The sequence below is a fragment of the Zalophus californianus genome, chromosome 2 (genome assembly GCF_009762305.2).
Source record: "Zalophus californianus isolate mZalCal1 chromosome 2, mZalCal1.pri.v2, whole genome shotgun sequence".
NCBI classification, from domain to species: domain Eukaryota; kingdom Metazoa; phylum Chordata; class Mammalia; order Carnivora; family Otariidae; genus Zalophus; species Zalophus californianus.
The window spans coordinates 202880916-202893692 of record NC_045596.1 but is presented as its reverse complement, the minus strand read 5'-3'; the positions used below and the strand labels follow the sequence as shown (position 1 = coordinate 202893692).

At 51.3% G+C, this 12777-nt stretch overlaps 1 protein-coding gene across 1 annotated transcript; it reads right to left on the bottom strand.

Annotated features, from left to right (window-relative positions):
- Positions 1-747: 747 nt before the first annotated feature.
- Positions 748-10527, bottom strand: LOC113924501 (ADP/ATP translocase 2-like). The gene is given in 6 exon segments (XM_035726373.1): positions 748-1759; positions 1762-2043; positions 2046-2207; positions 2670-2760; positions 7363-7429; positions 10376-10527. Coding segments are annotated over 6 exon segments (1095 nt in total). The 3' UTR covers positions 748-1418.
- Positions 10528-12777: the final 2250 nt, after the last annotated feature.

Genomic DNA, 12777 nt, shown 5'->3' with positions numbered 1-12777 from the left:
ACATCTGTTGTGCTTTGCAGGCTACCGGGTCAGTTTGGAACAGAAGTGTGACGGTCAACAGAGGGTGGCTGGGATGCCCTGAGAAGGTGCTACCGGCATCGGGGAGGGTGGCTGCCTGCCCCAGAAGCCGGTCTGAACCTGCGGCCCGAGCCTGTCCTTGACCGAGCCTGCTTCTGGCCAGAGGCATTCGGAGCTCTCCTGGAAGACAGTGTGTGCGATCTGAGCAGCAGCTTCTCCTGGAACAGCCGCTGCGGTCCCTTGAGGACCATCTCTCCGACAGGGTGAAAAAGCAGGGGCGTCCTCGGGCCCATCAGCGTGAAACATCCGAGGAGACCAGGCCGGGCACTTACAGGAAAAGGGTGTTGTTCTGCCTGGGAACCCGGAGGCAGTAAGAGCCTTGAACCCCCACCCCCCCGCCCGCCCCCTGCGCCCTCCTGACGCAGCTCGGAGCCCGCCCGCCCCCTCTTCTGCGTGGACGTGCTGGTTCCTCCAACACACTGTGCGACCCTGAGGGCTGACGAGGACACTCTGGACGCCCCTGCTGCTCACAGCACAGCGCTCATGGAGACAGTTCTGCCACGGCGGCCGTCACATGCGGATTCCTGGCCCCTGCACTTATACCACCTATAGAACCCCTGTGCGCCTGCCACGTCCTTCTGGGAGCTTCCACCGCCCGTCGGCTTCAGCCAGGAGCAGCATGCCAGAGGCCAAGGATATGTATTCATTTCTCTCCTGTTGCCTGGAACGTAGTGGGTGCTCAGTGAATGTTACTGCGCGGGGACTACTGGCCTCTGGGGGGGTTCAGAACAAGACCTGACCTCATCCTCCCTGCCAGGGCTCCTGAGAGGCCCTCCTGCCCGTCTTGAGTATGAGCTCCCTGAGATGGGACCGGGATATCCCGACATCATTGCATCCCCATGGCCCAGACTGGCACAGTCCAACGTGGGAGCCATCGGCCACATGCAGCCACTGAAAGTGGAATTCAAGTGAATGAAAATGAACCAAGAGTCAGAAATTCAGTTCCTTTGCCATCTGGGCTGCATTTCAGGTGCTCAGGAGCCAGGTGGCGGCCGCCCTGCACGGACACAACACATGCCCGCCCCCGGGAGAGTTCCCACGGACATCCCTGGTCCACAGCAGAGCAGGACACCCAGCAGACACGGAGAACCAGGAGCATGGATGACTGACCTGGGCCACGCCTCTCTCGAAACTGGCGCTGGAGCCCTTTCCAGGTTTCTTTACAGTAGGATGGAGGATCCAGCTACAGTGAAAGCCGCCGAAGCTAACGCACGTGGGCGGCATGGCCCCTGGGGGAGCACCGGCTGTGCTGCAGAGGAGGAAACTGACGTCCACCCCGCCCCAGGCCCAAACTGCCAGCTCGACGGATCTACTCTCCACCTCTCTTTAAAATATGTACATTATAGCACGGCCCCCTTGAAAAACGCTCTGGCACCTTCATCACGAGCGATCTTCCTCCAGCCGCCTACTGTGCCCGTATACGCGATGTCAGTTCCTTTGCGCCCTGACTGCATCATCATTCGGTGGCGAACAGTGTCAAACGGGTAGGAAGTCAACCCGGCAACCACTGTGTCGGATTGTGCGGTCATCCAGCTGATGAGGATGTGAGTATTCTTGGGGTCTGGAAGCATTCCTTTTGCGGTGTCATAGATACCGAAGTAGGCAGCTCGGTAGGTGATAATGCCCTGCACAGACCCATTAAAGCCTTGGTACAGGCCCTTCATGCCATCAGATTTGTAGATTTCACCAGGCGGTCACCACCGAGGCCTCTGAATTCCCTTTCAGCTCCAGCTTTGCCCACCTCGGCTGCTAGCCGGGTTCGGGCAAAATCAAGAGGATACACAAAACACAAGGATGTGGCCCCAGCGGCACCACCTGACGCCTGATTCCTGGCAAAGTAGCACCAAAACTGGGTTCTCTTGTCCACACCACCCAGGAAGATCTGCTTGTATTTACCTTTGAAGGTGAAGTTGAGAGCCTGGGTGGGGAAGTATCTGATGACATTGGCCAGGTTACTGTGCCAGAGGACAGGACTCCCTGCTCCTTGGGGATGCGAACCACACAGTCTATAATGCCCTCGTATCGCTTATCTGCGGTGATTTGCTTGCTGACATGCTGCACCTGCACCAGCAGCTTGACCCGCTCGATGGGCGCTACCGCCATCTTGGAGATGGCCGTGGTCCAGTGTTCTCAGAGGCATGGGTGGTTCTTTCGTGCTGGTCTTGTATGATGAAATCAAGAAGTTCACATAAGTTATTTCCTAGTCTTCCCCCCCCCCCGTGAACAGGCATGTTGTATTATATAACGTATCTTGAACATTCTTGATAGACTATTGGCTGTCTATTTATCAATGGCAACTATTCCACTGGTTGAAAACGGGAAGCAATAATATTCATCTGACCAGTTTTCTCTTAAAGCATGATGACAGGACTCAATTATATTTTTTATTTTAGTCACTTCTGATAAATTTGAAGAAATAAAAAATACCTGAAATATAAAAAATTGTACATTATAAATTAATTCTATTTAGATTTCATTTAAAAAATTCTAAATTTACAGGATTTCCCATTTGCTTAAAAATCAGTTTCATACATTGGTGCAGACCCATTTTTCCTGGCATCCACTCAGTGAGGAGCCCCCACCTCGCTCACCTGGACCGATGGGGCAGGTGAGCCCAAAGTCTGCATCTATACTGAGCAAACAGCTGGAAACCTGCCTTTCAGGAGCCTTACATACGGCCGGCTGGGCAGAAATGGGAGACGGGGGTGAAGCGTACCCACGGTATTTAATTCATACCTTAACCATGGATTAGACAGAACCAATGGGCTTCAAATGTGTAATATATTGATGTATTTTCCCTCGAAGAAAGATGAAGTATCTCAGCGTGGTCATTTCAGCAGCCAGACATCCAAGGATGGTGGAGGGGGCTCTCCTCCTACCCTCAGAGCAAACAGAGCAGGTAACATCACTCCTGAGCTCTGAGACTCGGGTTGAGGAAGACAACCTCAAGTCCATCCCAGGTATTCTTAGGACCTCCTCAAGAGCAGTGAAGATGCCACCTCCCTTTGGGGGCCCCGATGCTCTCAGACTGGACTGGGAGTCCTTGTCCTTTCCCTATGTCAACACAACACTTTGACTTACTTCCGTTTTACCCCCATCGAGCTGCATGGGACATAAGCTGATGCTGGGTCCTGGCTGTGAAGTGTGCAGTCTGGCTTCAGCAACACACCCAGGCAGCCACTGCTCTCTGCTGCTTGGCATCTCTTCCCTGGGGAGATGTGCTCTACCTGGCCAGGTGAGCGCAGGTGGCTCAGAGTCACTGGAGAATTCCTGCACTCAGGCATGTGACTGTTTCGGACACTGGCAGGTGACCTAGCCAAGTCAAGTAAACATTCTCCCTGCAAGCGTATGAACATGAGGTCGATGGTGCTTCTTCCTCAGGGGATCCTGCTCTAAGGGATGAGCAGATGCTGTTTGCAGGAAGCTGTGTGCAGCGGAGAACAGTGGGGTGCCATCCACAGAGAGGCAGAGACAAGAAGAGGGAGGGGAGGGTGGAGGGAAGGTCAGGGAACAGGGGACAGAGGCTGGAGGGAGGGAAGACAGGTGGGGTCAGAAAGCAAACCATTCTGACAAAATTGTTTAAATGCCTATATCCAGCCATGACTGCAGCTGGCCTCTCCCCCAGATCTTTGTGATGTGAGCCAACAAATTCCCTTTGGATTAAGCTAGTTTCTATTGCTACCAAAAGGTAATTGTTTAAAGTTGCCTGATGCAGAAAAAGCATTCGACAAAATACAGCATCCTTTCCTGATGAAAACTCTTCAGAGTATAGGGATAGAGGGAACATACCTCAAGTTCATAAAAGCCATCTATGAAAAACCCACAGTGAATATCATTCTCAATGGGGAAAAGCTGAGAGCTTTTCCCCTGAGGTCAGGAACACGGCAGGGATGTCCACTCTCACCACTGCTATTCAACATAGTATTAGAAGTCCTAGCCACAGCAATCAGACAACAAAAAGAAATCAAAGGCATTCAAATTGGCAAAGAAGAAGTTAAACTCTCCCTCTTTGCAGATGACATGATACCTTATGAGCAGAACTAAAAGACTCCACCCCCAAATTACTAGAACCCATACAGCAATTCAGCAACGTGGCAGGATACAAAATCAATGCACAGAAATCAGTTGCTTTGCTATACACTAACAATGTAACTGTAGAAAGAGAAATTAAGGAATCGATTCCATTTACAATTGCACCAAAAGCCATAAGATACCTTGGAATTAACTTAATCAAAGATGTAAAGGATCTATACTCTAGGAACTACAGAACACTCATGAAAAAAATTGAGGAAGACACAAAAAGATGGAAAAACATTCCATGCTCATGAATTGGAGAATAAACATTGTTAAAATGTCTATGCTCCCCAGAACAATCTATACCTTCAATGCCATCCTGATCAAAATACCAATGACATTTTTCAAAGTGCTGGAAGAAACAATCCTAAAATTTGTATGGAACCAGAAAAGACCCCAAATCGTCAAGGAAATGTTGAAAAAGAAAACCTAAGCTGGTGGCATCACAATGGGTGATTTCAAGCTATATTACAAAGCTGTGATCACCAAGACAGCATAGTACTGGCACAAAAACAGACACACAGATCAATGGAACAGAATAGAGAGCCCACATACGTACCCTCAATGCTATGATCAAATAACCTTTGACAAAGCAGGAAAAAGTATGCACTGAAAAAAAGACAGTGTCTTCAATAAATGGTGCTGGGAAAATTGGACAACCACATGCAGAAGAATGAAACTCGACCATTCTCTAACACCAGACACAAAGATAAACTCAAAATGGATGAAAGACCTCAACGTGAGACAAGAATCCATCAAAATCCTAGAGGAGAACCCAGGCAGTAACCTCTTTGACATCGGCCACAGCAACTTCTTTCAAGACAAGTCTTCAAAGGCAAGGGTAACAAAAACAAAAATGAACTTTTGGGACTTCATCAAGATAAAAAGCTTCTGCACAGCAAAGGAAACAGTCAACAAAACAAAGAGGCAACCCACAGAATGGGAGAAGATATTTGCAAATGACACTACAGATAAAGGGCTGGTATCCAAGATCTATAAAGAACTTCTCAAACTCAACACCCAAAAAACAAATAATCTAGTAAAAAAAAAATGGGCAGAAGTCATGAACAGACATTTCTCCAAAGAAGACATACACATGAAACAGACACATGAAAAAATGTTCAACATCACCCTGCATCAGGGAAATACAAATCAAAATCACATTAAGATACCACCTCACACCAGTCAGTATGGCTAAAATTAACAAGTCAGACAACGACAGATGTTGGCGGGGATGTGGAGAAAGGGGAACCCTCCTACCCTGTTGGTGGGAATGCAAGCTGGTGCAGCCACTCTGGAAAACGGTATGGAGGTTCCTCAAACAGTTGAAAATAGAGCTACCTTAAAACCAAGCAATAGCACAAGACACAGATGTAGTGAAAAGAAGGGCCACATGCACCCCAATGTTCATAGCAGCAATGTCTGCAACAGCCAAACCGTGGAAGGAGCCGAGATGCCCTTCAACAGATGAATGGATAAAGAAGATGTGGTTCATATACACAATGGAATATTACTCAGCCATCAGAAAGGATGAATACCCAACTTTTACATCAACATGGATGGGACTGGAGGAGACTATGCTGAGTGAAATAAGTCAAGCAGAGAAAGTCAATCATCATATGGTTTCACTCATGAGCAACAGAAGGAACAGCACAGAGGACCACAGGGGAAGGGAGGGAAAACTGAATGGGAGGAAATCAGAGAGGGAGACGGACCATGAGAGACCCTGGACTCTGGGAACCAAACTGAGGGTTTCAGAGGGGAGGGGGGTGGGGGGATGGGGTAACTGGGTGATGGGCAGTAAGAGGGCACATGATGTGATGAGCACTGGGTGTTATACGCAACTAATGAATCATTGAACACTATGTCAGAATCTAATGATGTACTATATGCTGGCTAACTGAACATAATAATAATAGATAAATTTAAAAAATAAAGCCAAGAGAAAAAAAAGAATAAAAAAATATATAAAGTTGTCTGATACATGCTCCTCCTATTAAGCTCCCTCTGGACCTGCTCAGCATGTGTCTAGAACCTTCCCCCTGCCTCCAGGCACCTCAAACCCATGTCCTTCCTAGGGTCTGTGCTCCAGATTGCCCCCTTCCCTATAAAAGTTGTCTTCTCATAGGACCCACGCAGGGGCAGGGGCTTTCTGCAATGACAGGTGCCTTGCTTGTCACCTGCAACTCCATTCTTCCTGCCCTTGCCTTGAGCCCATCTTTTCCCTGACCTGACCTCCATGTTAACTGCCCCTTCGAAGCCAGCACTCTCCTTGGTGGACCCCGGGGGCTGCTCCCCGGCTCCCACAGAATGAGCTCACCAGTGACCCGCATGGCACCGTGTGACACCCTCTGCCCTGCGTGTGTCTCCGGAGATGGTGCTGACATGTCTCCATCTCTCAAGGCTTTCACGCAAGCAGACCCACACAGGTCTTCTCCTCACACCTGTCTCCCGGTGTGTCCCAGCAAGGAGAGCCTCCGCCCTCCCGTCAGCCCCGACGCCCCGTCCTTCTCTCTGTTCATGAATTCCCAAACCCTACTGGTTCCGTCACCCACGGTCTCTGACTTTCCTGCATCTTTTCTCCTGCTCGGCCGGCCCCACCCCAGGCCTCACCCTTCCCTCACTGGTTCTCCTACTGCTGCGATGTCTCTTGTGTGTGGAGTGGTTTAGTCTCCACACTGTTCACGCACATCCCCAGCATTTGTCTGTCCACTCGGGTGGTGCAACAGAAAACAAAGACTGGGCGGCTTGTACATAGCAGAGCGGAAGGGGCTGGGGTCAGTGAGGGCCTGGTGCCCAGGGGGCATCTTCCCTGGACCTTCACATGGGGAAGGGGCTGGGGGCTCCCTGGGGTCCCTTTACAAGGGCTCTGATCTGACCACTGGGCTCAAGCCTCATGACCTCACCTCCTCCCCAAGGCCTGCTCCACCCCATCACCGCGGCATGGGACCTTGGGGGGACAGACCATCAGCTCATGGCAATGTGTTCGAGAGCCTCCATTTCTTTCTCAGTAGCATCCAGATTCCGTTGTGTGGTCTGCACGGCATCCCTGGGTGTTTCTCAGCCTGTGGCTATGAGGCTGAAGGGTTTTCCGTCTTTGCCATTGTCTGGAGGCATCTCCATGGAGCTGTGTGACCGGGGATGGTTGGCTAGCTTTTCTGGGCCTCTCTTCCTCGGCCATAAAATGAGAGTCTGGGAAAGGAGCCCCACCGCTTTGCCTGCTGAGCTTCCTTCTGATGCACTAATGTCACCGAAAACATCGGTGAAGGTGCCCGTTCTGGGACGGGGGGGAAACAGCAGAGCAGGGGTTGTTCGCCTCCCACCCAGCCTTCCCAGCGCCCAGCACGGAGGACAGCTAGTTCTCAGACACAAAGGCGTTCAGCGGAAGCAGCAAGAGGTGAAGCCAAAAGCCCGGAGAACCGGTCGTATAAAGAGAAAAGCTGACTTGAGTTGGGAAAAGCAGGGAACCGTCAGGACATGCAGAGCTCTTTACCAAGCTGCTTCCTGGGATGGTTTCCAAAAATGTTTGACTTTTTCCCTTAATGAAGCAATCATATTGAGAGGGCTTCACTTTGTTTGGATTTTGACCCATAATATCTCCCTAAATAAATCAGAATAGTAGAATCAGATATATTGCTGACAAGTTATATGTAAATACCCAGCTTTAAAATTTGCCTTGAGCGGAAAGCACTCAGCTGGGCCCGCGTCGTGTGGATGCCCCCTCCAGGCAGGCTTCCCGGAGCCGCGCACCCGGTTGTGGGCCAGCAGCAGGGATGGTGATGGAGCAGTGAGGAGTGTTTCCTCTACATACCCCGTCCCAGGTGTGTGGTGGGCACACGCTTGTGTGGGTAGGAGTGCGCGGGCTCACGGATGTGGGGGAGAAGAGACAAGCTCCTGGGAGCAGAGAGTAGATGGCGGGGGCCCTGGTGTGGGGACGGGCTGTGTTGGCCCCACTTCCAGCTCTGGGATGTAACGTGCAAGCGGTGTAGTGAACAGTCCTGGGCTGTTCATGCAAGTTGCTCTGAGCGTGGGTCCACAGTGTTCTCACCACCAAAGCATAACCAAGGTAATGGTGTGTCCCTGAGCTTGCCGGGTCGTGACTTCAGCGTGCAGCATGCACGTACTCAAACCTCACGCCATACACCCAGAATATACTCTATACCCGTTGATCATACTCTGGGGCGCCTGGGTGGCTCAGTCGTTAACTGTCTGCCTTTGGCTCAGGTCATGATCCCAGGGTCCTGGGATTGAGCCCCGTACTGGGCTCCCTGCTCGGTGGGGAGTCTGCTTCTCCCTCTCTCTCCGCTGCTCCCCCTGCTTGTGCTTGCCGTCTCTTTCTCTGTCATATAAATCTTTTTAAAAAAATATCATACCTCAAGGAAGCTGGGGGAAAACCTTACAAAACAGTCAGTTTTGTCATCATTAGCTTACTCCGCTCGGGGAAGGGGACTGACTTAGGGCTCCGGCGGGGCGGAGGGGGAGGAGGCTGCAGGGGGAGGCCCCAGCTATCAGCAGGGAAAGGAGAAGCACCAAGCTTCCTGCCCGGACAGTCCACCTCCCTCCACAGGTGCTGTTGGTAACATGGCAAAATCAGTCCCCAAGTGGTTTTCTCCGAAACTGAGGTGTCAGTTTTGTGTCACATTTCACTCCTGAAATCTACCTGGAAGATCTCTTCTTATTTAGGAGGAGCACATCCTCAAGAATATTGTTCAAGGTGCAGCCCTCTGAAAACATGGACAGAGGCCACAGGACCCCGCACAGCCCCACGGCTCTGGGACCCCAGAGAGCCCCCCCTCCTCGGGGGCATTCAGCCTCCCGGCTGACAGTTACTGATCCCCGGGGTCTGTGGGTCGCGGCTTCCACACACACTCCAGTCCCCCGGGGCGCCACTGATCAAGTGACCTATCGCAGCCACTGTGCAGGAAAAGTCCTTAACAAACACCTTCATACCGCGCTTGGTTTGAACCTCTCCCTAGGGCTTCAGCGACCCCTCGGGTTAGGGTTTCTCACCAGCCGCCAGCCTCACCCATTCTCCTTTCGCCATTAAAGAGCTGCCTCTGGAAGGGAGAGCCCTCAGGACGGCCCGCTGTGCAGTGGAGGCCAGCTCACACCTGAAACTCCGGGCCTGCCACGCCACCCACGAGGGGTTCCGCCCCCCCCACCCCACAGTGAGGAGGGAGGCTCCCTCGGCCCCTCCTTGCACACTGCTGGAGACGGGCCACATGCACGCAGACGGACGTGCACAACCAAGGCCAGCCAGCCTTCCCCGGAAAGAGAAAGGACTGCCCCTGTCCTCTCCCCGACCTCGTTGAGCCCCGGGGGCCCCTCGCAGCTCCTGTGACCAGTCCATCTACTGAGCCGTCTGAACAGATTCGCTGGCATATGGTCAGCCAACTAGATTCCAGCGCAGGACATCCACGCTGCCTTGCAGGAAGAGCTCGAGGGACTTTGCAAACTCAGCTGCTTATGCACGCAGCTCCATAGCCACTCATCCAGGGGCCTCCCCGGCACACAGAGCGGGAAGGTCCTGCAGTGAGAGCAAGTGTCAGGTGCGGAGCTTCCCGTCCGATGCTCACCCCTTGCAGCCGAGGAAGCAAAGGCCCAGGAGGCCAGTCCCCCACCTCCGTCCAAGTCTGCGCGCCGCGTGGCCGTGGATCGTCCGTCCATCCCCTACGCGCCGCGTTGCGGCGGATCGCGGGTCTAGTTCCCGGGCTTCCGGCTCCCACGGCAAATGATTTGTCTACACGAGGGTTCGTCATCAGAGGGAACGTGTCTGGAGGCAGCATATTGAGACCATCAGGGTGCAAACCCCGCCTGCTGGTAGGGTAAGGCTCGGTCAGCCATCCCGCCCTTGCAGAACGACGTGTGTGTTCTGGGGCAGCGAGGCATCTGAGCAGCGCTGAGCAGCCGCCAGGCCAGGCTGTGACCGTGGAAACCCCCGGCCGCTGCCCGGCCCTAGCAGGTGCGGGCTCTCCCCCGAGCAGCCGGAATCGTGCGGGTCACAGACTCCCCCGGCCTCGGGTCTCCCGTGCGCGAGCGCAGTATCCTCACTGGCGGCGTCCAGAGCCGCACGGGGACGGCCACGAAAACGCAGGACGGGCGGGAAAACCGCAGGTCTTCACGACCTGGGTCTGCGCACACAACTTAAAACCAGGCAGACTTTTCCAAGCTGCATGCGGTGAATATGTGCAGCGTTTTCTGTCTTACAGCAGTTTCTACTGACCCCGGTAGTTCCCGGGGTACACCACCATCCGATAGGTGCCTATACTGCTGCTCCATCACCACACAGTAGACATTTTTCCAGCGACGAGAACGGAAAAAACCTTTTTTAGCAACTTTCAACGCACGGGACAGGAGTGCTGAGCGCAGCACCATTGCGTCTGGGGAACTAGGGGAACCTCTCCTGTGTCACTGAGCCCCCACCCCCACCCCCTACCATTGCCTCCGACAGCTGCCAGTCTGTTCTCTACCCACAAGCTGGGGTTTATGTGTAGATTCGCATGTGAGATCATATGGTATTTATCTTTCTCTGACTGACTTCACTTCGCATGATTTCATTCTCTCCTCTGGCTGAGTGATATTCCCTTCTGTATACACACCACACCTTGACCCCTTTGGCTGTCCACAGAAGGGGTTGCTTCCAAACCTTGGTATTGTAGAGAATGTTGCTCCAAACATAGGGGGGCACATATCTTCTCAAATTCGTGTTTTTGTTTTTTTAAAGATTTTATTTTTTTATTTGACAGAGAGAGGGAGAGCACAAACAGGGGGAGAGGCAGAGGGAGAGGGAGAAGCAGGCTCCCCGCAGCACAGGGGGAGCCTGATGTGGCCTGGATCCCAGGACCATGGGAGCATGACCTGAGCCGAAGGCAGTGGCTCAACCAACTGAGCCACCCAGGCGCCTTCAGATTCATGTCTTTGTTTTCTTTGCGTAAATGACCACTGGTGCAATTGCTGGATTGAATGGTAGCTCTATTTTTAACGTCTTGAGGCACCTCCATACTGTTTTCCAGAGTGGCTGCACCGCTTGCATTCCCACCAACAGTGTAGGAGGGTTCCCCTTTCTCCACATCCCCGCCAACATCTTTTGTTTCCTGAATGGTTCATTTTAGCCATTCTGACAGGTGTGCGGTGGTATCTCATGTGGTTTTGATTTGTATTTCCCTGATGATAAGGGGGTGATGAGCATCTTTTCATATCTGTTGACCATGTGTTCTTTGGAGAAATGTCTGTTCAGATCCTCTGCCTGTGTTTAAATCAGATTGTTTTTTGCTCTTGAGTTGTAGGAGTTGTTTGTACTTTACATATTAGCCCCTCACCTGATAGATCACTTGTAAATATTTTCTCCCATTGGGTAAGTTGGCTTTTCATTGTGTTGATGGTTTCTTTTGTTGGGCAAAATCTTTTTATTTTGGTGTAGTCCCAATAGTTTATTTTTGCTTTTGTTTCCTTTGCTTTTGGTGTCAAACCTAAGTTTGTTCTTTATGGAGCCAGCAGGAAATACAGTTCTGTAATCATAATCAGATAATGCATGGAAACATTTAGCTTCTTTCTACTTACAAAGGGCGATTTGGTGCCTATTCATGCAGCATAATTCTAGGCATTCATGCTGAGTGTTCTTTGTGTGCTGGTGGTTTTATCCCAGCCTGCATTTATGATGACCACAGTTAAAATCATCACAGCATGTTTTTGGATAATTATGGCTGCATATTTGAAGTTTGAATAAAGTCTGTGTGCTTATCAGACATACCAGCGAGACCCGGTTTTGGCCCCAGAACACTTATAATCTCTCAGTCTCATTCTAAAAAGCTGTATTTTCTTTTCTTTTTTAAGATTTTATTTATTTGACCGAGAGAGACACAGTGAGAGAGGGAACACAAGCAGGTGGAGGGAGAGGGAGAAGGAGGCTTCCCGCTGAGCAGGGAGCCCGATGCGGGGCTGAATCCCAGGACCCTGGGATCATGACCTGAGCTGAAGGCAGACGCTTAATGACTGAGCCACCCAGGTGCCCCCAAAGCTGTATTTTCTAAATGAAGCAAAATAAGAGTCCATTTGGGGTTCCTGATCTGGCAGAAGTTTGCTGCTGTAGTGGAAATGGCTGCCTTCTGGTTCAGGGACAGGTGGGAGTGTGTCTGGGCTTGCTGGTCCAAGCGACCCCCATGAGCACAGGTGTGCTGACCGCTTAGTGTTCAGGGAAAAGCAGACCACATCTTGACCTGCTCCAGTCTGAGGAGGGTGGCTCGATGTTGCTGACGTCTTGTTGGCTTCCTGCCTTCTCTTTGCTGTTTGACCTCTAATGCAGAATTGGTGATAATTATTTGCAATTACCTATTTCTTAAACACACATAATAGTTTAAATTGCAAATGTCTGCTTCTGGGAATCCACTTTCTAAGTACAATTGTATATGTTATTGTCACTTTAATCTTGGATTTATCAAGCTGGAAAGAAACCACACTTCATTTAGTCTTAAACTGGTTTTTTTTAATCACTTACTACTAAATTCTCTTGACTTCCCTTGCTTGAAGGGTTAGGAACAGGAGAGGGGAAGGGGGGGGCAGTGTTGATGCTGAAGGCAAGGTGGCCAGCCTGTGACAGCGTCTTCAGGAAAACATGGCCCCAGCACC